At 30.1% G+C, this 27,390-nt stretch overlaps 3 protein-coding genes across 4 annotated transcripts; 2 read left to right on the top strand and 1 right to left on the bottom strand.

The window, feature by feature from the left end:
• The first annotated feature begins 7,607 nt into the window (after positions 1 to 7,607).
• Positions 7,608 to 8,263, top strand: LOC135138914 (mitochondrial translation release factor in rescue). Its single transcript, XM_064068949.1, has 3 exons — positions 7,608 to 7,700; positions 7,753 to 7,965; positions 8,022 to 8,263. The coding sequence occupies exons 2-3, from the start codon at positions 7,788 to 7,790 to the stop codon at positions 8,240 to 8,242; spliced, it is 399 nt and encodes a 132-aa protein (XP_063925019.1). The 5' UTR covers positions 7,608 to 7,700; positions 7,753 to 7,787; the 3' UTR covers positions 8,243 to 8,263.
• A 64-nt stretch (positions 8,264 to 8,327) lies between these two features.
• On the bottom strand, positions 8,328 to 16,681 carry LOC135138900 (sedoheptulokinase-like). 2 transcript variants are annotated; one of them, XM_064068930.1, is made up of 5 exons: positions 16,429 to 16,681; positions 15,904 to 16,136; positions 9,599 to 9,852; positions 8,904 to 9,448; positions 8,328 to 8,856 (listed from the first exon to the last, which is right to left on the bottom strand). In XM_064068930.1, the coding sequence occupies exons 1-5, from the start codon at positions 16,451 to 16,453 to the stop codon at positions 8,468 to 8,470; spliced, it is 1,446 nt and encodes a 481-aa protein (XP_063925000.1). In that variant the 5' UTR covers positions 16,454 to 16,681; the 3' UTR covers positions 8,328 to 8,467. The 2 variants fall into 2 exon arrangements, with proteins under 2 accessions (XP_063925000.1, XP_063925008.1); XM_064068938.1 differs by lacking the exon at positions 16,429 to 16,681 and adding an exon at positions 16,243 to 16,385.
• Positions 16,682 to 23,808: 7,127 nt separating this feature from the next.
• Positions 23,809 to 25,068, top strand: LOC135134394 (THO complex subunit 4). Its single transcript, XM_064063063.1, has 3 exons — positions 23,809 to 24,098; positions 24,206 to 24,629; positions 24,684 to 25,068. Exons 1-3 carry the CDS (start codon positions 23,913 to 23,915, stop codon positions 24,779 to 24,781), a joined length of 708 nt encoding a protein of 235 aa, XP_063919133.1. The 5' UTR covers positions 23,809 to 23,912; the 3' UTR covers positions 24,782 to 25,068.
• Positions 25,069 to 27,390: the final 2,322 nt, after the last annotated feature.

Here is a 27,390-nt window from a genome sequence, read left to right as displayed (position 1 = left end):
CGTGTTATAATTCGAAAGAATAAATGAAAATTTTCTGCTGCTTTAGTCAAAATTTGGAAATACGGAACGAAAATTTTCGAAATTTAAGTGGAAATTCTGAACTTGTTTAATTGGATTTTCTAGTTAATTAATCAGAATTTCCAAATAAATCAATAAGTTTAAATTTCGATTTAATTAATCTAAGATTACATTTAGTAAGTCGAAATTTCATGTCGAGAATTGAAAATTTGTGTACATAATAGATGGAAATATTGATTAAATGGGTGGAAATTTTGGCACGAAAATTAGAAGTTTTACGTTTGTAATTTCAAGTTTCGTATTAATTATTATGTTCAAACTTCTAATCAATTTAGTTCAATTTTCTAGAAGCCAACCAAAGAAAATTTCAAGCTAAGAAGTGAAAATTTCGTGTTAATAAAAAAATTCGAAAGAATGGGTGAAAATTTTCCGTTACTTTAATCAAAATTTGGAAAGATGAAATGAAAATTTTCGAAACATAAGTGGAAATTTCGAACTAGTTTAATTGGATCTTTTAGTCAATAAATCAGAATTTCCAACTAATTCAATAAGTTCAAATTTCGGGTTAATTAATCAAAATTTGCTTTTAGTAAGACGAAATTTCATGTCGAGAATTTAAAATTTGTGTAATAAATGGAAATATCGGTGGAAATTTTGACACGAAAATTAGAAGTTTTACATTTGCGAATTCAAGTTTCATATAAACATCCATAAATTTAGTTCAGTTTGCTAGAAAACTACCAAAGAAAATTTCAAACTAAGAAGTGAAAATTTCGTGTTAATAAACTAAAATTCGAATGAATGACCGAAAATTTTCCGTTTCGAACTAGTTTGAATGGATTTTCCAGTCCATAAATCAGAATTTCCGAATAAATCATAAGTTTAAATTTCGAGTTAATTAATCAAAATTTGCAATTAGGAAGTCGAAATTTCATGTCGAGAGTTGAAAATTTGTGTAATAGATGCAAATAACGATGGAAATTTTGACACGAAAATTAAAAGTTTTACATTTGCGAATTCAAGTTTCGCATTAATTATGTTCAAACGTATAATAAATTTAGTTCAATTTTCTCGAAAACAACCAAAGAAAATTTCAAACTAAGAAGTGAAAATTTCGTGTTAATAAACTAAAATTCAAATGAATAACTAAAAATTTTCCATTTCGAACTAGTTTAATTGGATTTTTCAGCAAATGAATAAACAATAAACATTTCCAAATAAATCAATAATAAGTTCAAATTTCTAGTTAACTAATCAAAGTTTACAATTAATGAGTTCAATTTTTATGTTGAAAATTGAGAGTTTGTGCAATAGATGGAAATAAGTTTTACGTTGGTAATTTCAAATTTGGTATTCATTATGTTCAAACTTCTAATAAATTCAGTTCAATTTTCGAGAAAACAATCAAAGAAAAATTCAAGCTAAACAGTGAAAACTTCGTGTTAATAAACTAAAATTCGAAAGAACGAGTGAAAATTTTTTGTTACTTTAGTTAAATTTTGGAAATATGAAAGGAAAATTTTCGAACCATTAGTGGAAATTTCGAACTAGTTTAATTGGATTTTCCAGTCAATGAATCAAAATTTCCAAATAAATCGAAAACACGTTCAAACTTCTAGTTAACTAATCAAAATCTACACTTAATTAGTCGAAATTTCATGTTGAGAATTGAAAATTTGTGGAATAGATGGAAATGTCGATTAAATAGGTGGAAATTTTGACACGAAAATTAGAAGTTTTACCTTTGTAATTCCAAGTTTGGAATTAATTATGTTCAAACTTCTAAGAAATTTGGTTCAATTTTCTAGGAAATTTCAAGGGGTTAAGAAGTGAAAATTTCGTGTTAATAAACAAAATTTGAAAGAATGGGTGAAAATTTTCTGTTACTTTAGCCAAATTTTGGAAATATGAAACGAAAATTTTCGAAACTTGGGTGGAAATTTGGAACTATTTTAATTAGATTTTCCAGCCAATGAATTAGAATTTCTAAATAAATCAAAAAAAAGTTTAAATTTCTAATTATCTAATCAAAATTTACATACGAGGCGAAATTTTATATTGAGAATTGAAAATTTGTGCAATAGATGAAAATATCGATTGAATAGGTGGAAATTTTGGCACGAAAATTAAAAATTTTACGTTTGTAATTTCAGACTTCTAATAAATTCAGTTCAATTATCTAGAAAACAATCAAAGAAAATTTCAAGCAAAACAGTGAAAACTTCGTGTTAATAAACTAAAATTCGAAAGAATGAGTGAAAATTTTCTGGTACTTTAGCCAAATTTTGGAAATATTAAACGAAAATTTTCGAACCATAAGTGGAAATTTCGAACTAGTTTAATAGGATTTTCCAGTCAATGAATCAAAATTTCCAAATAAATCGAAAATACGTTAAAACTCTAGTTAACTAATCAAAATTTACACTTAATTAGTCGAAATTTCATGTTGAGAATTGAAAATTTGAAGTTTGGAATTAATTATGTTGAAACTTCTAAGAAATTTGGTTCAATTTTCTAGAAAATTTCAAGAGTTAAGAACTGAAAATTTCGTGTTAATAAACAAAATTCGAAAGAATGAGTGAAAATTTTCTGTTACTGTAGCCAAATTTTGGAAATATGAAGCGAAAATTTTCGAAACAGGTGGAAATTTTGAATTATTTTAATTAGATTTTCCAGCCAATTAATGAATTAAAATTTCCAAATCAATCAAAAAAAGTTTAAATTTCTTGTTATCTATTCAAAATTTACATACGAATCGAAATTTTATATTGAGAATTGAAAATTTCTGCAATAGATGAAAATATCGATTGAATAGGTGGAAATTTTGGCACGAAAATTAGAAGTTTTACGTTTGTAATTTCGGATTTGGTATGTTCAGACTTCTAATAAATTCAGTTCAATTTTCGAGAAAACAATCAAAGAAAATTTCAAGCTAAACAGTGAAAACTTCGTGTTAATAAACTAAAATTCGAAAGAATGAGCGAACATTTTCTATTACTTTAGCCAAATTTTGGAAATATTAAACGAAAATTTTCGAACCATAAGTGGAAATTTCGAACTAGTTTAATTGGATTTTCCAGTCAAAAAATCAAAATTTCCAAATAAATCGAAAATACGTTCAAACTTCTAGTTAACTAATCAAAATTTACACTTAATTAGTCGAAATTTCATGTTGAGAATTAATAATTTGTAGAATAGATGGAAATGTTGATTAAATAGGTGGAAATTTTGACACGAAAATTAGAAGTTTTACGTTTGTAAATTCAAGTTTGGAATTAATTATGTTCAAACTTCTAAGAAATTTGGTTCAATTTTCTAGAAAATTTCAAGAGTTAAGAAGTGAAAATTTCGTGTTAATAAACAAAATTTGAAAGAATGAGTGAACATTTTCTGTTACTTTAGCCAAATTTTGGAAATATAAAACGAAAATTTTCGAAACATAGGTGGAAATTTTGAACTATTTTAATTCGACTTTCCAGCCAATGAATTAAAATTTCCAAATAAATAAAAAAAAAAGTTTAAATTTCTTGTTATCTAATCAAAATTTACATACGAATCGAAATTTTATATTGAGAATTAAAAATTTGTGCAATGGATGAAAATATCGATTGAATAGGTGGAAATTTTGGCACGAAAATTAAAAATTTTACGTTTGTAATTTCATATTTGGTATTAATTATGTTCAGAATTCTAATAAATTCAGTTCAATTTTCGAGAAAACAATCAAAGAAAATTTCAAGCTAAACAGTGAAAACTTCGTGTTAATAAACTAAAATTGAAAAGAACGAGTGAAAATTTTCTATTACTTTAGCCAAATTTTGGAAATATTAAACGAAAATTTTCGAACCATAAGTGGAAATTTCGAACTAGTTTAATTGGAATTTCCAGTCAAAAAATCAAAATTTCCAAATAAATCGAAAATACGTTCAAACTTCTAGTTAACTAATCAAAATTTACACTTAATTAGTCGAAATTTCATATTGAGAATTGAAAATTTGTAGAACAGATGGAAATATCGATTGAATAGGTGGAAATTTTGACACGAAAATGACAAGTTTTATGTTTGTAATTTCAGGTTTGGAATTAATTATGTTCACACTCCTAAGAAATTTAGTTCAATTTTCTAGAAAATTTCAAGAGTTATAAAGTGAAAATTTCGTGTTAATAAACAAAATTCGAAAGAATGAGTGAAAATTTTCTGTTACTTCTGCCAAAGTTTGGAAATATGAAACGAAAATTTTCGAAACATTGGTGGAAATTTTGAACTATTTTATTTCGATTTTCCAGCCAATGAATTAAAATTTCCAAATAAATCAAAAAATAAGTTTAAATTTCTAGTTAACTAATCAAAATTTACATATAATGAGTTGAAATTCTATATGGGGAACTGAAAATTTGTGCAATAGATGAAAATATCGATTGAATAGGTGGTAATTTTGACACGAAAATTAGAAGTTTTACGTTTGTAATTTCAATTTTGGTATTAATTATGTTCAAGCTACTAATAAATTCAGTTCAATTTTCGAGAAAACAATTAAAGAAAATTTCGTGTTAATAAACTAAAATTCGAAAGAACGAGTGAAAATTTTCTGTTACTTTAGCCACATTTTGGAAATTCGAAACGAACATTTTCGAGCCATAAGTGGAAATTTCAAACTAGTTTAAATGGATTTTCCAGTCAATGAATTAAAATTTCCAAATAAATCGAAAATAGGTTCAAACTTCTAGTTAACTAATCAAAATTTACACTTAATTAGTCGAAATTTCATGTTGAGAATTGAAAATTTGTAGAATAGATGGAAATGTCGATTAAATAGGTGGAAATTTTGACACGAAAATTAGAAGTTTTACATTTGCAATTTCAAGTTTGGAATTAATTATGTTCAAACTTCTAAGAATTTTAGTTCAATTTTCTAGAAAATTTCAAGAGTTAAAAAGTGAAAATTTCGTGTTAATAAACAAAATTCGAAAGAATGAGTGAAAATTTTCTGTTACTTTAGCCAAATTTTGGAAATATTAAACGAAAATTTACGAACCATAAGTGGAAATTTCGAACTAGTTTAATTGGAATTTCCAGTCAAAAAATCAAAATTTCCAAATAAATCGAAAATACGTTCAAACTTCTAGTTAACTAATCAAAATTTACACTTAATTAGTCGAAATTTCATATTGAGAATTGAAAATTTGTAGAACAGATGGAAATATCGATTGAATAGGTGGAAATTTTGACACGAAAATGACAAGTTTTATGTTTGTAATTTCAGGTTTGGAATTAATTATGTTCACACTCCTAAGAAATTTAGTTCAATTTTCTAGAAAATTTCAAGAGTTATAAAGTGAAAATTTCGTGTTAATAAACAAAATTCGAAAGAATGAGTGAAAATTTTCTGTTACTTCTGCCAAAGTTTGGAAATATGAAACGAAAATTTTCGAAACATTGGTGGAAATTTTGAACTATTTTATTTCGATTTTCCAGCCAATGAATTAAAATTTCCAAATAAATCAAAAAATAAGTTTAAATTTCTAGTTAACTAATCAAAATTTACATATAATGAGTTGAAATTCTATATGGGGAACTGAAAATTTGTGCAATAGATGAAAATATCGATTGAATAGGTGGTAATTTTGACACGAAAATTAGAAGTTTTACGTTTGTAATTTCAATTTTGGTATTAATTATGTTCAAGCTACTAATAAATTCAGTTCAATTTTCGAGAAAACAATTAAAGAAAATTTCGTGTTAATAAACTAAAATTCGAAAGAACGAGTGAAAATTTTCTGTTACTTTAGCCACATTTTGGAAATTCGAAACGAACATTTTCGAGCCATAAGTGGAAATTTCAAACTAGTTTAAATGGATTTTCCAGTCAATGAATTAAAATTTCCAAATAAATCGAAAATAGGTTCAAACTTCTAGTTAACTAATCAAAATTTACACTTAATTAGTCGAAATTTCATGTTGAGAATTGAAAATTTGTAGAATAGATGGAAATGTCGATTAAATAGGTGGAAATTTTGACACGAAAATTAGAAGTTTTACATTTGCAATTTCAAGTTTGGAATTAATTATGTTCAAACTTCTAAGAATTTTAGTTCAATTTTCTAGAAAATTTCAAGAGTTAAAAAGTGAAAATTTCGTGTTAATAAACAAAATTCGAAAGAATGAGTGAAAATTTTCTGTTACTTTAGCCAAATTTTGGAGATATTAAACGAAAATTTACGAACCATAAGTGGAAATTTCGAACTAGTTTAATTGGATTTTCCAGTCTATGAATCAAAATTTCCAAATAAATGGAAAATACGTTCAAACTTCTAGTTAACTAATCAAAATTTACACTTAATTAGTCGAAATTTCATGTTGAGAATTGAAAATTTGTAGAATAGATGGAAATGTCGATTAAATAGGTGGAAATTTTGACACGAAAATTAGAAGTTTTACATTTGCAATTTTAAGTTTGGAATTAATTATGTTCAAACTTCTAAGAAATTTAGTTCAATTTTCTAGAAAATTTCAAGAGTTAAAAAGTGAAAATTTCGTGTTAATAAACAAAATTCGAAAGAATGAGTGAAAATTTTCTGTTACTTTAGCCAAATTTTGGAGATATTAAACGAAAATTTACGAACCATAAGTGGAAATTTCGAACTAGTTTAATTGGATTTTCCAGTCTATGAATCAAAATTTCCAAATAAATGGAAAATACGTTCAAACTTCTAGGTAACTAATCAAAATTTATACTTAATTAGTCGAAATTTCATGTTGAGAATTGAAAATTTGTAGAATAGATGGAAATGTCGATTAAATAGGTGGAAATTTTGACACGAAAATTAGAAGTTTTACGATTGTAATTTCAAGTTTGGAATCAATTATGTTCAAACTTCTAAGAAATTTAGTTCAATTTTCTAGAAAATTTCAAGTTAATAAGTGAAAATTTCGTGTTAATAAACAAAATTCGAAAGAATGAGTCAAAATTTGGATATATAAAATGAAAATTTTCGAAACATAAGTGGAAATTTCGAACTAGTTTAACAGGATTTTCTAGTGAATAAATCAGAATTTGGAAATAAATCAATAAGTTCAAATTTCGAGTTAGTTAATCTAAATTTACATTTAATTAGTCGAAATTTCATGTTGAGAATGAACATTTCTGCAATAGAAAATGGAAATATCGATTAAATAGGTGGAAGTTTTGATACGAAAATTAGAAGTTTTACGTTTGTAATTTCAAGTTTTGTATTCATTATGTTCAAGCTTCTAATAAATTCAGTTCAATTTTCGAGAAAACAACCAAAGAAAATTTCAAGTCAAAAAGTGATAATTTCTAAAATTTTCCATTACTTTGCTCAAAATTTAGAATATGAAACGAAAATTTCCGAAATTTCGAATTAATTTAATTGGATTTTGCAGTCAATTAATCATTTTTTTTATTACGTGATTTGTTTAGTTGGCGAAGCGCCCTCTTCAGAAAAACGCAGCAACAAACACATTTTGCGCCATTGCGACCTGTATTACCGACATGTCTCACATAACCAAACTCGACGTGCTCAAATTATACAAAAATTTATTGAGATACGGTCAAGAATTGAAACTCACCGACAAAGACTACTTTTGTGAACGAATCCGGTACGAATTTAGAAAAAATCGGGGCCTGCAGGAGCAGTCAGACATCAGCTTTAATTTTGAGGTTAGGTTTCCATTTTATTTTTTGAATTGCAATTATTTTAATTTCATCGTAGAAAGGGGCCGTTTTACTCATTAGACGCAGCGTCAAATGATTCGTACTACTGGGGTTTTACTTAGGTTAATCAGAAATAAGCATGTTGATTATTCAAGGGTCCCCCAACTTAGTGAAAGTGATTTGGAAGAACAGTTCGTGAGGGGCTCGGGCCCTGGGGGCCAAGCAACTAATAAAACGTCGAATTGTGTTGTTCTTAAACATATTCCAACCGGTGCGGTTGTTTTGTTAATAATTATTTATTTTTCTAAATAATAATATGTGTTTCAGGTATTGTAGTTAAATGTCATGAGACGCGATCGTTGGATCAAAATAGAAAAAAAGCGCGCGATTATTTAATTACGAAACTTGATAACTTACTAAATGGAGACAGTAGTGTGCAGGCTCAAATTAAAGCAGTTGAGAGTAAGAAAAGGATGGATAAAGATAGAAGGAGAGAGAAGTTGAATAAACTGAAAGCTGAGTGGAAACAACGGGAAAGTATTGAATAAACAAAACTGTGATAGTTCAAAGGTGTTTCAATCCAGGTAATCTAATATTGATGATTATCAATAATAACCCTAATAAAAACAAAACTGACAGCACACATTCGCAAATTTTATTCACGTTTCTATATAAACTCCAGTCTTATGGATAGCACAGGCCACTAATGGACGAACATTTCAAGCTTATTACCCTAACTATAAAACTATAAAATTAAATAGATCTGATATGCATTAAAGACTAACAGTTGATAGATTCATAGCCATGGCGGCACCTTTAGCGGCATCGCCCCCCGTGGTAAAAACCAAAGGCAACTTATAGAGACTCAATACTTCATTCTGCAGGACTTTGTTCCTAGACAAACCTGACCCATTCCCGACAATCCTGGTGATATTCGCTTTTTGTAACACATCGCGGGGCATCATACTGTGCAAATTCACCACCAACCCGTTACAAAGAGCCCGAAAAACTTTCCCCATATCCAGATTCCCGATATTTATATTGGTAACCGAAGCCGTGACATTGGGGGCATGCCTTTCCCCCAAACACGTTGGCGAAATCCTCAACTCCGACACGCTACTTTCCTCGAGCCCCAAACTGATCACCTTCTCCCAAACTTTGGCTAAAAACACAAGCTAAATTATTCGGTAACGCACTCCCAATACTTACATTGTGGTACCGAAAACCCGAGCGTCATAGTCCACTGCTGGACCATTTTGACGAAGGTGGCCAGCGAATTTCCCCCGTTGAGGGACGCGGCCACCGCCAGGTACTTGTTCTTGAAGTATGGAATGTAATCCACGGTGTTCACCGTCGGTGGACCCGAGTGGGGTTTATAATCTTCTGCCACGAAAGCGATTTGTGCAGACGTGGACACGTTCAAAACGGCGTCCTTTTGCGTCTCTATGGTAGACAAAACGGAGCACTGGAGATCCCCTAAACCGATTCCAATCGGGGTACCCTTGGGGATGCTGTGCCAGTTATCAGCCAAGTGGCCCGCGATTTCGCCACTCAGCTTGATTTCTGGAAGAAGCGACGTCGGAAAATTTGTTTCCTGGAGGATTTCTTCGTTCCAGCGGTGGTTTACGCAGTCGAAGAAGCCCCAGCTTGCGGCCAGTTGGTCGGACATTATGGGTTTGGGGAGGTTGCACAACATGGCGACGGCGAAGTCCTGGATAGTCCCCGAGCAGTTATAACGTTTGAGCTTCTCAGGCCTGAATTTAATTTAATTTAATTAATGTGATGGTCAAGCTCCCGGATCGCCGCTACTGACTATAAACGCAGACGTAAACTATGAGTAACTAAATTGACCCAAGAGGTAATAAAAGTCGGTTCTGGTTTATATCAAACGTTACAAAACTCACTTATTTTTGGCCATCCAGAAAATAGTGGCGGCACCGAATCCCGTGTAGACTCTCAGGTGGGATTGAGGGACGGGTAAAGTTGCTAGGAAAGCGGGGTCGCAGCGGCTGTCTTGCCAGGTGTATAGGGCTGATACTTCTTCTTGGACTACGTCGTAGCGAACTAAGTTGTTGTCTTTTTCGATTCTTTCCCAGGCTTTTCCTTGGTTCCAGAAGAGGACTCCGTGCATTTGGCCGCATATTCCGATTTTTGTGATCTGAAGATGAGATGTGTCATTATTGTTAAAATAATATGTATATATTTTTTTACCGGAAATATTTAAAATAGTAAGTTAATTCTTTATTTAAGGTATACAAAATTCAATGACATGAATAAAGTTATAATATTATATACATACATATTATGAACTGCAACTTCTAAATTAGTCTCTTTCAAGATGTCGTCGCAATATTCTTTTATTCGTTTTTGTCATCTTTTTACTTCCCGAGCATAAGTATTTTTCATATTTTCTTGACGTTTCATGACCGCTAGAGTACGAAAAAATCGGTTTCCCGTTTCCGTTTGTCTGTCTGTCTATCTTTCGTCTCAGGATTTTTATTAGACAGATAATCTCGGAAACAACCGGACCGATTGTTGTCAAATTTTGTACGTATGTTAGCAATGGCAATAATGGCATGTAGATGATAAAGCGCTAACCTAAATTTGCCTGCTTTGAAACTGCAAAATTGAATCCTTTCTTTCAAAGAATGGTAAATCGTCAATCAGAATTTAAATGTTAAAAAGGAACATAGTCCTGAACTTCTGTATCCTAAGTAGACATCTAGACTTTTGGAAAAAAAGACATCAAAATTGTAGATATTTTCGATTTTTCAATTTTTCCAATTTTCGGCTTTTCGATTTCTCCATTATTCACCTTTCGATTTTTCAATTTTTCGATAAGTACTTAATTTTGGGAGTTTGCAGATTTTTATTTTTCGACTTTCAATTTTTCCACTTCTTTTTCGATTCTTCAATTTCTCGATATTTCAAATTTTCGATTTCTCTTTTTTTCCATTTTTCATTTTAGTTTCTCAATTTTCAGATCTTTCAGTTTTACGATTTTACAACTTTTCGATTTTTTAATGTTTCGATTTGTCAATTTCTCAGATTTTCGATTCTTCGATTTTTCAATTTTTCAAGATTTTTCAGGTTTTTGAATTTTCAACTGTTCGATTTCTCAATTTACCGATGATTCAGTCTTGGGATTTTTCTATGTTTCGATTCTGCAATTTTTTTTCGATTTTTCAATTTTACGATATTTCAGTTTTACGATTCTGCAATTTTTGGATTTTTCAGTTTTCGACGTCTCTTAATTATCGATTTCCCAATTTCTCAATTGATCAATTTTTTGGTTTTTCGATTTTTCAGTTTTTCAATTATTCACTTTTTCGATTCTTCAATTTCTCGATCCTTCAAATTATCAATTTCCCTTTTTTTGAATTTTTCATTTCAGTTTTTCAATTTTCCGATCTTTCATCAATTTTACAACTTTTCGAATTTTTTATTTTTGACGTTTTAAATTTTCAACTTGTCGATTTCCCAATTTCTTGATTAATTGATTTTTAAATTTTCCGATTTTCCGACTTCTCGATTTGTCGATTTTTCAGATTTATTTTTCAACTTTCCGATTTCCTAATTTACCGATGTCTGATCAGTCTTTTCCAATTTTTAAATTCTTAAATTTTACGATATTTCAGTTTTGGAATCTATCAATATTTCGATTTTTCCATGTTTCAATTTTTGTATTTTTCCGTTTTTGACGTCTCCAATTTTTCAATTTCTCAATTAATCAATTTTCTGGTTTCTCGACTCGATTTTTCAGTTTTTCGATATTTTAATTTTTTTGATTTTTCAGTTTTTTGATTTTTTTTTAGATTTCACAATTTATTGATTTCAGTTTTGGAATTTTTCAATATTTCGATTCTTCCATTTTTCGACTTTCGATTTTTAAGATTCTAATCCAATTTTTCGGCTCTTTAATGTTTTGATTTCTCGATTTCTTAATTTTTCGTATCTTCAATTTTTCGATATTTTAATTTTTCAATTTTAAAAATTTTAGATTTTTCGTGTTCTCGATTTTTCAGTTCAACATTTCTATTTTTCAGTTTTTCGAACTTTTAAATTTTAGATTTTTCAATTTTCTGAACAATTTTTGATTTTCAATTTTTCATTTTTTAAATTTTTCGTTTTTTCAGTGTTTCAATTTTCCAATTTTCTGAGATTTCGATTTTTCGATTGTTCAATTTCTCAATTTTTCAATGATTCGATTTATCGATTTTGGGCTATTTCGATTTATCAATTTTTCGACATCTCGGCTTTTCGATTTCTCGATCTCTTGATGTTTTAGTTTCTCGATTTTTGGAATTTTCCAATCTCCGATTTCCTCCCAATTTTTCGTCATTTTAGTTTTGGAACTTTTCAGTTTCTCGATTTTTCGACTTTTCGATTTCTCAATTTTTCAATTTCTCAGTTTTTCGATATTCAGTTTTCGGATTTTTCAGTTTTGTATTTTTCGATTTTCAATTTTTCCATTTTTTTTTCAATTCTTCAATTTCTGGATACTTGAAATAAACAATTTTCCCTTTTTTCAATTTTTTATTTCAGTTTCTCAATTTTCCGATTTTTCAGTTTTAAGATTTTACAATTTTTGTATTTTAAATTTTTGAATTTTTGAATTTTTGACGTTTGTAAATTTTTGACTTTTCGATTTTTCCGTTTTTACGTCTCCAAAACTTCAATTTTTCGATTTGTCAATTTTTCAATCAATCAATTTTCTGGTTTTTCGACTTCGATTTTTCAGTTTTTCGATGTTTTAATTTTTTGATTTTTTTTATATTTCACAATTTACTGATGTTTCAATTATGGGATTTTTCAATCTTTAGATATTTTAGTTTTGCGATTTTTCAACATTTCGATTCTTCCATTTTTCGACTTTCGATTTTTAAGATTTATATTTTTCAATTTTTCGATTCTTCAATTGTTTGATATTTTAATTTTTCAATTTTTAAAATTGTAGATTTTTCGATTTCTGGATTTTCAATTTTCTGAACAATTTTTGATTTTCGTTTTTCACTTTTTCGTTTTTTAAATATTTCGATTTTTCGTTTTTTAAATTTTTCGATTTTTCGTTTTATAAATTTTTCGATTTTTCAATATTTCAGTTTCTGGAGATTTCGATGTTTCACTTTATCGATTTTGGGCTATTTTTCGATTTCTTCGTTTTTCGATTTTCCAATTTTTCGATATTTCTTTTTTCAAATTTTCAATTTTTTTAATTTTTTTTTTTTCGATTTTTCAGTTTTTCCATTTCACAATTTTTGAATCGGTTTATTGATTTCGATTTTTTATTTTTTAGATTTTTTGATTTTTCAGATTTTCGATTCTTTAATTTTTCTACATTATGGGAATTTTTCAATTTTTCGAATTTTCAGTTTTTCAATTTTTCTATTTCTTGAGATTTCGATTTTTCGATTGTTCAATTTTTCGATTTTCGATTTATCAACTTTGGGCTATTTTTCGATTTCACAATTTTTTGACTTCTCGATCTTTCGCTGTTTCGTTTCTTGATGTTTCAGTTTTTTGATTCCTCACTTTTTCGATTTTTCAATTTTCGACTTTTCGGCTTTTCGATTTTTAATTTTAGATTTTTCAGTTGTTCGATTTTTTGATGTTTCGATTTTTCAATTTTTAGAAATTTTAATTCATCAATTTTAGATTTTTCGATTTTACAGTTCTTTGATGTTTCTTTTTTCAAATTTTCACTATTTTAAATTTTACATTTTTCGATTTTTCAGTTTTTCCATTAATTTCACAATTTTTGAATCGATTTCTTGATTTCGATTTTTCATTTTTTAGATTTCTCGATTTTTCAAATTTTCGATTTCTCAATTTTTCAACATTTTGGGAATTTTTCAATTTTTTGATGTTTTGATTGCTCGATCTTTCGATTTTTCAATTTTTCGATATTTCAGTTTTTCAATTTTCGATTTTTCGAGATTTCGATGTTTCCATTGTTCAATTTCTCAATTTTTCAATATTCCGATTTATCGATTTTGGGCTATTTTTCGATTTCGCAATTTTTCGACTTCTCGATCTTTCAATGTTCCAATTTTTCAGTTTGCGATTTTTTAGTTTTTCGATTCTTGAATTTTGGATTTTTTAATTTTAGATTTTTCAATTTTTCGAGTTTTTCATTCGATTTCTCGATTTTTAAATTTTTTGATATTTTAATTCATCGATTTTTAAAATTTTAGATTTTTCAGTTTTTCGATTTTTCAGTTCTCCATATTTCTTTTTCAAATTTTCGAATTTTTAAATTTTTGATTGTTCAGTTTATTGATTTTTCAATTTTTCGATTTTTTAAATTTTACATTTTTCAGTTTTTCCATTTTACAATTTTTGAATCGGTTTCTTGAATTCGATTTTTCGTTTTTTAGATATCTCGATTTTTCAATTTGTCAACATTTTGGGAATTTTTCAATTTCCGGATTTTTCAATTTTTTGATGTCTCTATTGCTCGATCTTTCGATTTTCGGTTTTTCAATATTGCAATTGTTCGATTTCCGTTCAATTTTTCGTCATTTCAGTTTTGGAATTTTTCAATTTTCTATTTTCAGTTTTCCGATTCTTCAATTTTCGACATTTCGGCTTTTCGATTTTTCAGTTTTAGATTTTTCAACTTTTCCAGTATTTGATGATTTCACGATTTTTCAGTTCTTCAACATTTCTACTTTTCAGTTTTTCGAAGTTTTAAATTTTAGATTTTTCAATTTACCGAACAATTTTTGATTTTCGAATTTCAGTTTTTTGTTTTTTTAGTTTTTCAATTTTTTGGGAGTTTTTCAATTGCCGGATTTTTCAATTCTCCAATTTTTAAAATTTTTAATTTTTTGATTTGCAGAGTTTAATCAACCAACCAACCTTCGACCATTTTTAAAGGTTTTTTTTCATCATCGTTCCACAATTTATTTATTTGTTGGGATCATAGAACACTTTTTGCTCGCTTTCATAAGTTCAAGGTTTTAATGAGTGATAATGGAGACAACACTACATAATTAAGCTGAATATTAACTAAACGCAACGTGCAACGCAAGAGTCAATAAGTCTACGGCCTTCAGATCCTACCACGAAAATTAGTATGTGGTTTCTAACGTTTACGAAAATATTTTCGTCATACCTATTACGTAAACGTTACGAAACAAAACTTACTTTCGATCAGTCACAAAAAATATTCAAAATTTTCATTATTGAAACTTTATATAAGTACTAACAAACGTCGCCAGCATTATTTACATTAAAATTAATCGATGCTTCATTATTGCTAAAATTGACGAGTAAACAACTTTACCTTCCGTTAAATTAATGCTAAAATAAAAATAAACTATGTTTACCAGTTCAAATAAACACACCATTACATTTATTGTAACTAGCTCATTCTGAAAAACGCTAATCGACACCACTTTCAATCGATTTTTATATGGTCAGTCCAGAAATAAAAGTTTCCAGTGCGTAAGAGAGAAGAATATCGGCTTTATTACACAGTTGCACACAGTTTATTTTTATAGCAAACACGAGAAAATAATTAAGCGGAACAGCAAATAAATGCATTTAATCACAGCTGCTCAGTAAAATAATAAATAGCAAATAAATATTTAGAACACTTTTTGGATTTCTTTTTAGTTATTTTTATGTCTAGAGTACGTCTTGGGTGAAACACCCTGTACATTTACTTAAACGTTTTATGTGCAATAACAACTAACTCCGACTAAGAAATTGTGATTTGTTTTATTGGGACGCGTAAAATTTTGAGCACATACCATAAACTTATTTATAACAATAAATCGCGTATGACGTAATCAACCACCCAAAATTAAAAAGGCCGTTACTTATTACAGTTTACTATCTTTTAATCACAGCTCCACTATCAGATATTCTATTTGGTATGAAAATATACCTACAATAAATGTATTAATACATCGTACATGCGATTAAGTGGTCATAAACTTATATATAAACCAGGCCATTACGACGATTAACCAATCAACTGGAAATATATTCAGATTCAAAAAAAAAACGCAAAACCAAAATTTCGAAAAATCGATGACGTCATCTCAATTACCTGCGATTAATTAATTTATAATTTCGGTGACATTAAAAAAATTTTGGTTCAAAGCGTGCTTCATCTTTTTATTTTTTACAATTCGATAGTTATTTTTTTTTGGCATGCACTAATTTTAAAATGTGTCGCACCTGTTCCTAGTGCACTTACGTGTTGGAGGAGATTCTTTTGCAATTTGGCGACGCACGTATTCAGGGCGGAGATGATCTTGGGCACGTCCTGCTTGTTCCCGTCGATGCCCTGGTCGCTGGGCACGTTCGACTGGGTGTCCTTCCCGATCTGGGCGACAATTTCGTTATTCTGGGGGTTGAAAACACACACTTTGACCGACGTCGTGCCGATGTCGATTCCGAGCACGTAGCCAGCGCCGGCCATCGCGTTCACTGTATAATAAAATTTTATCAGGTGCAAAATAGTAGATTAGTTTAAGATAAAGTTAAGTTCGCGGTTTAATATATACCCATGTTACAAGCTAATGTAAACACGTACTGATTGAGTGAATTGAGCTATGTTAAACATAACACGAAATAATGTTTGTGTTGTACTCAAAATATTATTTTATCAGTTTATTAAATTCACGAAATCGTTACATCTGACGTTCCACAGATAAAAACTTGACCTCAACAAACGGAATGCTCGTTACAAGTGACGTACAAGAAGAGGGTTTTTACTCACGGTCTGCGTCCTCTGGAGTCCCCATGGCTTAACTCTATTAATAAAGACGCCCATTCATACTTGATTGTAGCGCATTATTCTATTGTGTTAACTGCCAAATATTATTTTTGGGCTACTAAGACCATGGGATTTTGGTTCGCCGGCGCGTCTATCGATTACTTCAAGTTGCGTCATTTTACCGCATTAAGAATTTCAGAGAACGGGGTATTTTTAGTTTGGCTTAAGTCGTAACTGCTCGTAATTACTGAGCAATTAGTACAGCGCAACGGCTGCTTTTCCTATTTCAAGGTAAAAATTGTGGGCTATTAAGGAGCCATCTATTGTTGGGCGTAGGAACTAGGTATTTTTAAATTCCCTCGGTGCAATAAATTTGATATTAAATTCTGACGTGTAAACGCTGAAATGAAAAATGTGCATTAAACACTCATCTTGTGTAAATAAACAGAGCAGACGTACACCTACTTGAAGCTATTATAATTTAGACACATGTTTTTGCTTGATATACTTTCAAATATTTGTGGTTACAGCCATGTTTGATCACTCATCGCAAGGTCGATGATTTTGCAGTGTATTTATTGCTTGTCAAAATAGGCGTACGCTGTTACAGCCAAGTTACGTGCACAGTTATTGAGTTACTAATTTTTAATAAATTCGATAAAAATTGACGAACATCAAACTTTTTTTGATGTGGACTCAGTAGTTTTGTTTTTATTTTTTTAGCACTTGCTTCAATTAAGTATTTTTTTGTCTAAAGTTATTTATACAGAATTTCCTTCGTTCCCTAAGTACAGTCAAAGAAATCTAGGTCTCCAAATTTCTTCATTATTAATTTTTTTTAGTCACCCCGTATAACAAATTTTAAATAATTAGTTAAGAAAAATTTAAATATAAAAACTGAAAAATTCCAAAAATTGTAAAATTGAAGATTGAAAACTAGAAGACCTGAAATCGGAGAATTGTAAAATCGAAAAATTGAAGAGAAGAACATTCACAATTTAAAATAATTATTATTTTGACAACATTTTCATCAAAAATTAAAACACGTTTTATTATACTAGAAATCTATCATTCTTGACGGAAATCTTACGAAGTACTAGCCCCGCCCACCCGCCCTCTGTTTTCTTAGAGGGTATATGATTGGCCAAAATCACTCTTATTTTAGCAAGTACTAACCCCACCTTTTGTTTTCACTTTTCTTAGAGGGTATGTAATTTTCCAATTCAGTCAAAAACATAGAATGGTTACTATTAATATCAATAATGAAAAAAGTTTAATAAAAATAATCCTTAAACTGGTCAAAATAAAAGTAAACAATTAAGTTCTTATCTTAATCGTTTTACCTCTACATGTTTGAGATAAACAGTTAGTGGAAGTACTTCATAGTTACATGAAAATCAGGTCGATTAGATTAGAGGTAACATTAATCTACCTATTTACATAATATAAGCTATATCTCGTTCCGTTTGAAAGTGATTTCCCGCCGAATTCCGACACCAAGGTGGATAAAATGTGCCGATAAAAATCCATATTTCCTTACAAAAATTTCCCATTTTAAACGTGGTTTAGGTTGCTAAGAATAAAATAATCATCACAATCGAGATCGAGTGGGTGGGCGGGCTTACATTTTGCTTTTTTGTGTTAATTTTTGTAGGCCCCGCCCACCCGCTTTTTTTTCTTAGAGGGTATATCATTCGCCAAAATCAGTCTTATCTTAGCAAGTATTAACCCCGCCCACCCGCCCTCTATTTTCTTAAAATGTATCTCATTTGCCAAGATCAGTCTTATCTTAGCAAGTACTAGCCCCGCCCACCCGCCCTTTATTTTTTTGAGGGTATGTTAATTTCCAAATCAGTCATATGGTGATACACTATAACATTTTGCACATTTTAGAAAAGATTTACTGAGCATAGTTATGACATGACGTCATTTAGTTTTTGGAGGGGATAAAGAAATAAATTATGGGTGGCGATTAATCATATTTCGATATATTTAAGGTTTATATTAATATTTCAGTTTTTGTAAGCGACGCAAATTTAAAAAAGATTTTTCGATTTTTCACTTCTTTAACAATTTTATATTTCACTTTTTCGAAGTTTTTAATTTTAAATTTTTCAATTTTCTGAGCAATTTTGATTTTCGATTTTCAATTTTTCGTTTTTAAAATTTTTCGATATTTCGTTTTTAAAATTTTTCGATTTCTCGATCTTTCGATGTGTCTTGATGTTTCAGTTTTTCGATGTTTCGAATTTTCGACTTTCCAATTTTTCGATTTCCCCTCCATTTTTCATCATTTCAGATTTGGAATTTCTCAACTCATCGATTTTTCAGTTTTTCGATTCTTCAATTCTCCGATTTTTCAATTTTCGATTTTTCGATTTTTTATTTTAGATTTTTAAATTTTTTGATTTTTTGATGTTTCGAGTTCTAGATTCTAGAATTTTTCCATGTTTTAATTTATCAATTTTTTAAATTTTCGATTTTACGATTTTTTTTCTTAGAGTTTTATCATTTGCCAAAATCAGTGTTTTCTTAGCAAGTACTATCCCCGCCCACCCACCCTCTATTTTCTCAAAGACTCTATCATTTACCAAAATCAGTCTTATCTTAAGAAATACCACCCCACCCTCCCCTCTTTATTTTCTTAGAAGGTATGTTATTTTCCAAATCAGTCATACCTTGGAAAGTGATAAACTATAACATTTTTCATATTTTAGATAGGATTTAGTGAGCATAATTCTGACATGACGTCATCAATTTTTTGGAGAGGATAAATAAATACATCATGAGTGGCGATTTACCATATTTTGATATTTAAAATTATCTAATATCTTATTTAATAGTTATATTAATATTTCAATTTTTGTAGACGTAAATTTAAAAAAGATTTTTCGATTTTTCGGTTCTTCAACATTTCTATTTTTCAATTTTTCGAAGTTTTAAATTTGAGATTTTTCAATTTTCTGAGCAATTTTTGATTTTCGATTTTTCAATTTTTCAATTTCTCGATCTTTCGATGGTTCGTTTCTCGATGTTTCAGTTTTGGGATTTTTCGGATTTTCGATTTTCCAGTTATTTAATGTTCCAATTTTTCGATTTCCTCTCAATTTTTCATAATTTCTGATTTGGAATTTTTTAATTTCTCGATTTTTCACTTTTTTCGATTTTTCGGCTATTCGGTTTTTTAATTTTTTGATGTTTCGAGTTCACGATTTTTGAAGTTTTCGATATTTTTAACTTATCATTTTTAAAAAAAAATTCGATTTTTCGTTTTATAAATTTTTCGATGTTTCAGTTTTTCAATTCTTCAATTTCTCGATCTTTCGATGTCTCGTTTCTTGGTGTTTCAGGTTTTCAATGTTTCAATTTCTCCGGTTTTCGATTTTTCGGATTTTCGATTTTTCGGTTTTTGGGTGTTCCAATTTTTCGATTTCCCCTTAATTTTTCATGATTTCAGACTTGGAATTTTTCAACTTCTCGAATTTTCAGTTTTTCGATTCATCTATTTTCCGATTTTTCTATTTTCGCTTTTTCGGCTTTTCGCTTTTTTAATTTTAGATTTTTCACTTTTTCGATTTTTGATGTTCGAGTTCTCGATTTTTTAATTTTTCAACATTTTAATGTATCAATTTTTTAAATTTTAGATTTTTCGATTTCTCGATTTTTTTTCCTTGTGTATATTATTATTTGCCAAAATCAATCTTATCTTAGCAAGTACTAGTCATTTCCGATTTCTTTAATTTACAATTTTTCAATTTTACAATATTCGCACTTTTTCGATTTTAAGTGTGTTAGTCTTTCCATGTTTCAATTTGTCGTTTTTTCAATTTTTGAAGTTCTTCATTTCCAATTTTCAGATTTTCCAATGTTTTCGTCTTATACTTTTTGTTTTTCTTTTGATTTTTTAATTTTACAATTTCGAAGTTCTTCATTTTTCGAAAATTTAAAAATTCAAAAATGATTTTTAATTTGTCGATTTTTCAATTGTTCGATTTCTCGATTTTTAGATTTTTTCAATTTTTGTCTCCTCAATTTTTTAAGTTCTTGATTTTTATTTTTCATTTTCTCGATTTTATATCACAATTCTTCGTTTCTTCATTTCCTTTGTTTTTTCAATGTTTACTTCGATTTTATAATTTTTCGTTTATTCAGTTTTTGATTTTTCAATTTTCGATTTTACAATTCTTAAATTTTCCAATTTTGCAGTTTTTGGAATTCTAAATTATTCGATTTTCCGATTTCTTTAATTTTCAATATGTTGATTTTACAATATTTCGCACTTTTTTCGATTTTTAAGTTTCGCAATTTTTTGCAAGTTCTTTATTTCCAATTTTCAGATTTTCCAAAGTTTTCGTCTTATACTTTGTCGTTTTTCTTTTGATTTTTTAATTTTACAATTTCGAAATTTTTAATTTTTTGATTCGAATATTTAAAAATTCAAAAATGATTCTTAATTTGTCGATTTTTCAATTTCTCAATTCTTAGATTTTTCAATTTTTCGATTTATCAGTTTTTAATTATTCAATTTTTCGTTGTTGCAGATTTTTGATTTTTAAATTTTTCTGTGTTTTGTTTCTCTAGTTTTAATCTGTCGATTTTTCAATTTTCCACATTTTTATTGTTACCATTTTTCAATTTTATACAGTCTTATCAGAAAAAATAATCTAAAATCTCCCTTTTTGCAATTTTTCAAAATATCAGTATTAATAAATTTGTTTTTTTTTGCTGAAACATTGAAAAAGTAAGAAACTAAAAAATCGAAAATTTGAAAATCGGTTAATTGAAGAATCCAAATTGAAAATTTTCCTATTGAAAAAAGAATAACTACAAAATCAGAACATTGAAAAACCGAAAAATTGAAAAAATAAAGAAAATAAAAACCGAAACGAAAAATTGCAAATCGAAAAATTGAGGACATGAAGAATTGAAAAATCGAAACAAGTGAGAAACAAAAATTTTTAATTTGTGGATTTTTCAATTTTTCGAGTTCTCAGTCTTGAACTTTTCAATTTTTCGACTTCTCAGTTTTTAATTATTCAATTTTTCGTTTTTGCAAGTTTTCGATTTTAAAATTTTTTGGTTTTTTGGTTCTCTAGTTTCAATTTGTCGATTTTTCAATTTTCCAAATTTTTATTTTTTTTATTTTCCAGTTTTTCGATTTTTCAATTTTTACTAGATTCAATTTTTCGATCTTTCAGCTCTCCGATTTTTAGTTTACGCTTTTTAATCTGGCGCTTTTTCAATTTTTCGGTTTCCAAGTTTACAATTTTTCAGTTTTTCATTTATACGAATTGTCAATTTTTTGATATTTAAAATTATAAATTTTATGCAGTCTATCAGAAAAAATAATCTACGATCTTTTATTTGCAATTTTTCAAAATATCATTTTTAATAAATTTGCTTTTTTTGCTGAAATTGTAGAAAGGGAAAATTGAAAAATCATAAAATTGAAAAAATAAAAATCTGAAAAAATCGATAAAATAGGAAAATTTCAAATCGAAGAACTAACGAAACGAAAGATTGAAACACTGAAAAACTAAAAATCGACAAACTTAAAAAGCGGAAACAATTAATCAACTTTTTTCTTAAAGATTATATCATTTGCCAAAATCAGTCTTATCTTAGCAAGCACTAGCCCCAACTCCTGCCCTTTATTTTTTAGAAGGTATATTATTTTCTAAATCAGTCTTATCCTAGCAAGTACTAGCCCCACTCCCGCCATTTATTTTCTTAGAAGATATGTTATTTTCCAAATCAGTCATATCTTAGAAAGTGATAAACTGTAACATTTTGCACATTTTAGATAGGATTTACTGAGCATAATTATGACATGACGTCATCAAATTTTTGCAGAGGATAAATAAATAAATAAATAATGAATGGCAACCATATTTCAATATTTAAAATTATCTATTATCTTATTTAATAATTATATATATATTATATCATTACTTGGTCTTAGTACCCGTAATGATAGAAGTCTTGCCTGAATGCCGGTCATTTCCGGGTCAGTGGTGGGTCTTAATATATTAATATTTCAAATTTTGTAAACGACATAAATTTAAAAGTCCCTGGGTTGAATGATTTTCCTTTCGTTAAAAATCATTCACTATCCAAAATTTTGATTAGAGTGAGTGAGAAAATACACTAAAGGTATTTAGCAGAGAAAGAGAAAAAAATTGACGAACGTTTCTAAATATTACTCCACTATAATTGACTTTACATAAAGACGACAAAAAATAAATCACAAGCATTAATAGTCACTCGGTAGTTAATTATGTTATAATGAAGTTTATTTGCATATTATAGCGTATCAAACACAGAAAAAAAAATTGCTTGTCATAGCAGGGTTTCCATAAATTCCAATAAAGGAAAAAGTTTAATAAAAATAGTCCTTAAACTAGTCAACATAAAAGTAAATAAATAAGTCCTTATCTTAATCGTTTTACCTCTACATATTTGAGATAAACAGTTAGCGGAAGTACTTCACAGTTACATAAAAATCAGGTCGATTAGATTAGAGGTAACATTAATCAATCTATTTACATTAGCTATATCTCGTTCCGTTTGAAAGCGATTTCCCGCCAAATTCCGACACCAAGATAGATAAAAGATGGCGATAAAAATACCGGGTCACTATTAATGATTGTAGCTAATTCTTGTGTTGGTCACCCGGTAGATTTGTATGGTTTCACAAATATGTTGAGTGACTCGAAAAGTAGCTTTTAAAAATAAGTTAGTTTATTAGATGGGATTTATTTTCTGTGGCTCCATCTATCTTAAGGGAGGGGCGTATGACACGGAAATGTCATTTGTACAGGTGCATGATTGACATGATTGTATGCACAATAACAAAGGAAATTTATAAGTTGTAGTTATTTGTAACAAAATTTGACGTTCCAGTTCCACTGTAATAAGCTAATAAGACAGAAGAAATGCGATTTTAGTCATTATAATTATCATGTGTTTGTTAACGTTCGTTTTATATAGGCAACCAAAAATACACCATATTTCAAAATTTTACACAACATAAATCATAGCATGTGGCCTGAGTCATTTTCTAAATATAAAAGGACCAGTGTCTCCGGAAATTTAAATCTATAAATAAGACGGAGCGACAAATCTCGTGCAGCTGATCAGTGATCACACGTCATTCGCCATTTTGAAATAAAAAAATCAGGCAACGTTTGTTTTGTGTTTTCGTGTTAAAATTGAATAAGAATCCATGGGGAGCAAATGTCTCCATTCGCGTTGACCCATTTCCCACACGTATTCTTCGACTTTTACGAAAATCTTGTCGTTTTTGGTGACTTTCACTTGCGGGTTTAAATTTCGCGCTGTTACCGACCGAGGCGTTCTGACATTGCGCTTGCGCGTTCCCGCGTCTACTTTCATCTTGTTCGCCATCTTGTCCATAGTTGTGCGCGTCGTCGCCGGTGGAAAATAGTGCTTCAGTTAGCCACAAAGTCTTCGTAAAAACATCAAGAATGGTCGACACGATCGAGATGAGCCTAGACGAGATAATAAAGTCGAACAAGCCCCGCCGAGGTGGTCGGCGGGGCGGACGCGGCGGACCCCGCGGGGGCGGTCCGCCGAGACGAGGCACGTTCCGAAGAGCAGGCGGCGTCCAAAGGGGCCGAGGACGCGGAGGAATAACGCGCCAGTACACCCGGGTAAATGTTTATAAATTGTTTTACTTAAGCAGCTGCGCTGGCTCAGCAAGTGCATCCCACCTCGCAGCCGAGACGGCAGATTGACCTCCATCCGCTTGTTTCTTTAGGGAGATGTGAACAGTGCTTGGAAGCACGATCTGTTCGAGGGCTACGGCCCGCGCAAAGTCGCCGCGGCCAGGGCCGTGGTGCAGTCCAGCATGGGCCCCACGAAGCTCATGGTGGCGAATTTAGACTTTGGAGTCTCCGACTCCGACATCCAAGAACTCTTCGCTGAGTTCGGGCCGCTGAAAAGCGCCTCAGTGCATTACGACCGGTCGGGGCGGTCGCTCGGTACGGCCGACGTGATTTTCGAGCGGCGCAGTGACGCCATTAAGGCCATGAAACAGTACAACGGAGTGCCCCTGGACGGCAGGGCGATGAATATTCAGATTATCACCTCGGAGATACCCTCGCCGGTGAGGAGGGGCATCGGCGAGCGCAAGTTTAACAACAGGAGTCCGAGAGGGGCGCCCAAGGGACGACCGAACAGAGGTAGATTTTCTTGAGCGGCGGCGATGCCGAGGACTAACGTAATTTCTTTGCCAGGTCGAGGAGGGGGGAGGAGTTTCAGGAATCAAAAGAAGCAACCCACTGCCGAAGAACTCGACGCGGAGTTGGATGCCTACACCAAGGAAATGAAATAAACAAGTGCTCTTATCAGAGACGCTACGTGCGCGGTCCACTTTGTGAAATGTGTTTTTTTTCAGTTTTAGTTTGTAATTTTATTGTAATGAGCCTTACTTTTTATAAATCACTAGAGTATTACGTATGCGGTTCGTTTTTCACAACTAAACCTAGTACTAGGCTGTTTTCTTGTTAATGTAAATTGTATTGATAGGAATAAAGACGTTTAAGTGTGACGCGACCTGTTCTTAATCACGATATACACTAGTGCAAAATATGTAGTTTGGATAAAAAACTTTGTTTAGTGGCTGCTGTTTTTGAATCCTCCATCCCGATCCATTCTAAGTGGAAAAAATAACTTCAGTGCTGTGCAAACAACAAATGTAATTAAGCATAAGATATCTGTAAATCATTGACCCATAAGTTGACACTGATTATAATATCTATTTCAACAAGGCGGCAAAGCCAAAACATACTTTGTGTAGCAGAACTACTTAACATTTTATTTTTAGAGACAAAATTAATATAGCAATTCAGTTCTTTTCCATTAGAATTGTCTTTTAAGCTGGCAAGGCTAGACAGGATTACACAAGGTGTTGCCCACTGCAATCCAAAACTTTTTCACCATGGTTTTTTAAACAGTTGAAATTTAACTTTGACTTATGATTAAAATTATTTAAATTTGCCATTTAAAGCTCAAGGCAAGCAAACAATAATGATTTCATTTTTTCCTGTCACAGTTTGAGAAAAAAATTTTCTTTTAATTTTCGTAAAATTTTTCATCTTTTTCTCAATTATTAAAGGAAATTTCAGAACACGGTTTTCAGCTTACTAAACTCCGGAAATCACACCAGATATATCGTCGATTTTTTTGTTGAAAAAAGCTTATAGAAATTGCTAACTTTTATTTTTATTATATCTCAGTCCCAACAAGTCAAAAGTAGACCTAGCACGATTTCTAAAGTTTTACAAGCTGAAAACAGTGGTGACAACCCCGTTCCAAAATTTCCATAACTAACTGAAATATTGATTTTTTAAAATACGTGATGCAAAAATTTCAATAATTTAAAAAAAATGACAACAAATTGTTGAAAAAAAAACTGCTCCCGCAGTTATGTAGTGAAAGTTGTGGACAAATTACGTTTAAAATTTCATAACAATAGGTGTGTTAATAATAGAGAAATTATATTCTTCAGCTTTTAGAGCTGAAAATTGCCGTATTTAAAGGGGTGGTAGAAGAAAAGTGGACGATTTAAGTTGATTACGACTAAAATTTACCATTTTAGACATGTTTTAATTTTCAAAGTAAGTCTACACATGTTCAGAAAAAAAAATGCAAAATGTAGCCCCGCCCACCCGCCCTATCTCAGTTGTGATGATTTATTTTTTCATTCGTCGCGAGCTAAGAAGGCGGAGCTTAACTACAAAATCCTTGTTTCTCTACGAAAGCTTAAAAACATCTTTTTCGTTTTCAGATCGAGGGGCGCAGCTTAATTACAAGATCCGTATTTGGCCACAAGAATTTACCATTTTAAACGTCTTTTAAGTTTCTTGTTCTGAAAAGACAACTAGGTATATTAAGAAAAAAGACAAAATATAAGCCCCGCCCACCCACCCTGTCTCGATTTTAATTGCCAAATTCTTATTATTTCTCTACAAGAAATGACTACGTAAGGCATGTTTTTGAACATTGTGTTATTCAAAGAATACTATATGTGTATTAAGAAAAAATTAAAGCCAAAGATTTAGCCCCACCTATACCTGCCCTGATCTAAATAGTAATGAGGGTTTTATTCGTTGGCCGACCTAGGGGCGGAGCCTAATTGCAAAATCCATATTTCCTTACAAAAAATTACCATTTTAAACATGTTTTAAGTTTCTAGGAATAAAAAAAATAATCACAATTGAGATAGGGTGGGTGGGCGATATTTATATTTTGTCTTTTTTTCTTAATATACATAATATTCTTTGAACAACACGATACTCAAAATGAAAAATTTGTATAAGGAAATATCAATTTTGCAATTAGGCTCCGCTCCATAATTGCATATTTCCTTGTAAAAATGTATCATTTTAACCATGTTTTTAGTTTCTTGTTGTGAAAAGATGGCTATGTATATTAAGAAAAAAAAGGGCGAAATACAAGCCCCGCCCACCCGCCCTATCTCAATTCTGATGATTTTTTTTTATTCGTCGTAAGCCGAGGGGTGGAGCTTAATTGCAAAATCCTTATGTCTCAACAAGAAATAAAAAACATGTTTTTGAGTTTCGTGTTGTTCAAATACTATGTGTATTAGTATTAAGAAAAAACAAGTCAAAAATTGAGCTCCACCCATATTCATCCCAACTTTTGAATTTTTCAATTATTTGATTTTTAATTTTTGTTTCTTCGATTTTTCAATTTTTTTTATTAACAAATTTTTGATTTTCATTATTTTATAATTTCTCAATTTTTAGACATTGGGATTTTTTTCCTATTTTCTATTTTTCAGTTTTTCGTTTGTTCAAATTTTCGATTAAGAAATTTTTGATTTTACATTTTTTCCATTTTTAATTTTCCGATTTTACTTTTTTCGGTTTTTCAATATCTGAGTTTTTAGTTTTTCTATTTCAATTCCTTTTCGACTGG

This window comes from Zophobas morio, unplaced genomic scaffold (genome assembly GCF_036711695.1).
Source record: "Zophobas morio isolate AGI-343-1 ecotype UQ-CSIRO unplaced genomic scaffold, CSIRO_AGI_Zmor_V1 ptg000004l, whole genome shotgun sequence".
NCBI classification, from domain to species: Eukaryota; Metazoa; Arthropoda; class Insecta; order Coleoptera; family Tenebrionidae; genus Zophobas; species Zophobas morio.
This window is presented reverse-complemented; position numbering and strand designations above follow the sequence as displayed.

Bases quoted from the DNA above. Each gene is read 5' to 3' on its own strand.
- LOC135134394 (XM_064063063.1), top strand. From the start codon at position 23,913: ATGGTCGACACGATCGAGATGAGCCTAGACGAGATAATAAAGTCGAAC. The intron at 24,099-24,205 runs GTAAATGTTTAT...TTGTTTCTTTAG, and splicing joins TAACGCGCCAGTACACCCGG to GGAGATGTGAACAGTGCTTG. The intron at 24,630-24,683 runs GTAGATTTTCTT...TTTCTTTGCCAG, and splicing joins CAAGGGACGACCGAACAGAG to GTCGAGGAGGGGGGAGGAGT.
- LOC135138900 (XM_064068930.1), bottom strand. From the start codon at position 16,453: ATGGGGACTCCAGAGGACGCAGACC. The intron at 9,853-15,903 runs GTAAGTGCACTA...TCTCATCTTCAG, and splicing joins AAAAGAATCTCCTCCAACAC to ATCACAAAAATCGGAATATG. The intron at 9,449-9,598 runs GTGAGTTTTGTA...AATTAAATTCAG, and splicing joins TTCTGGATGGCCAAAAATAA to GCCTGAGAAGCTCAAACGTT.
- LOC135138914 (XM_064068949.1), top strand. From the start codon at position 7,788: ATGATTCGTACTACTGGGGTTTTACTTAGGTTAATCAGAAATAAGCAT. The intron at 7,966-8,021 runs GTGCGGTTGTTT...TATGTGTTTCAG, and splicing joins TCTTAAACATATTCCAACCG to GTATTGTAGTTAAATGTCAT.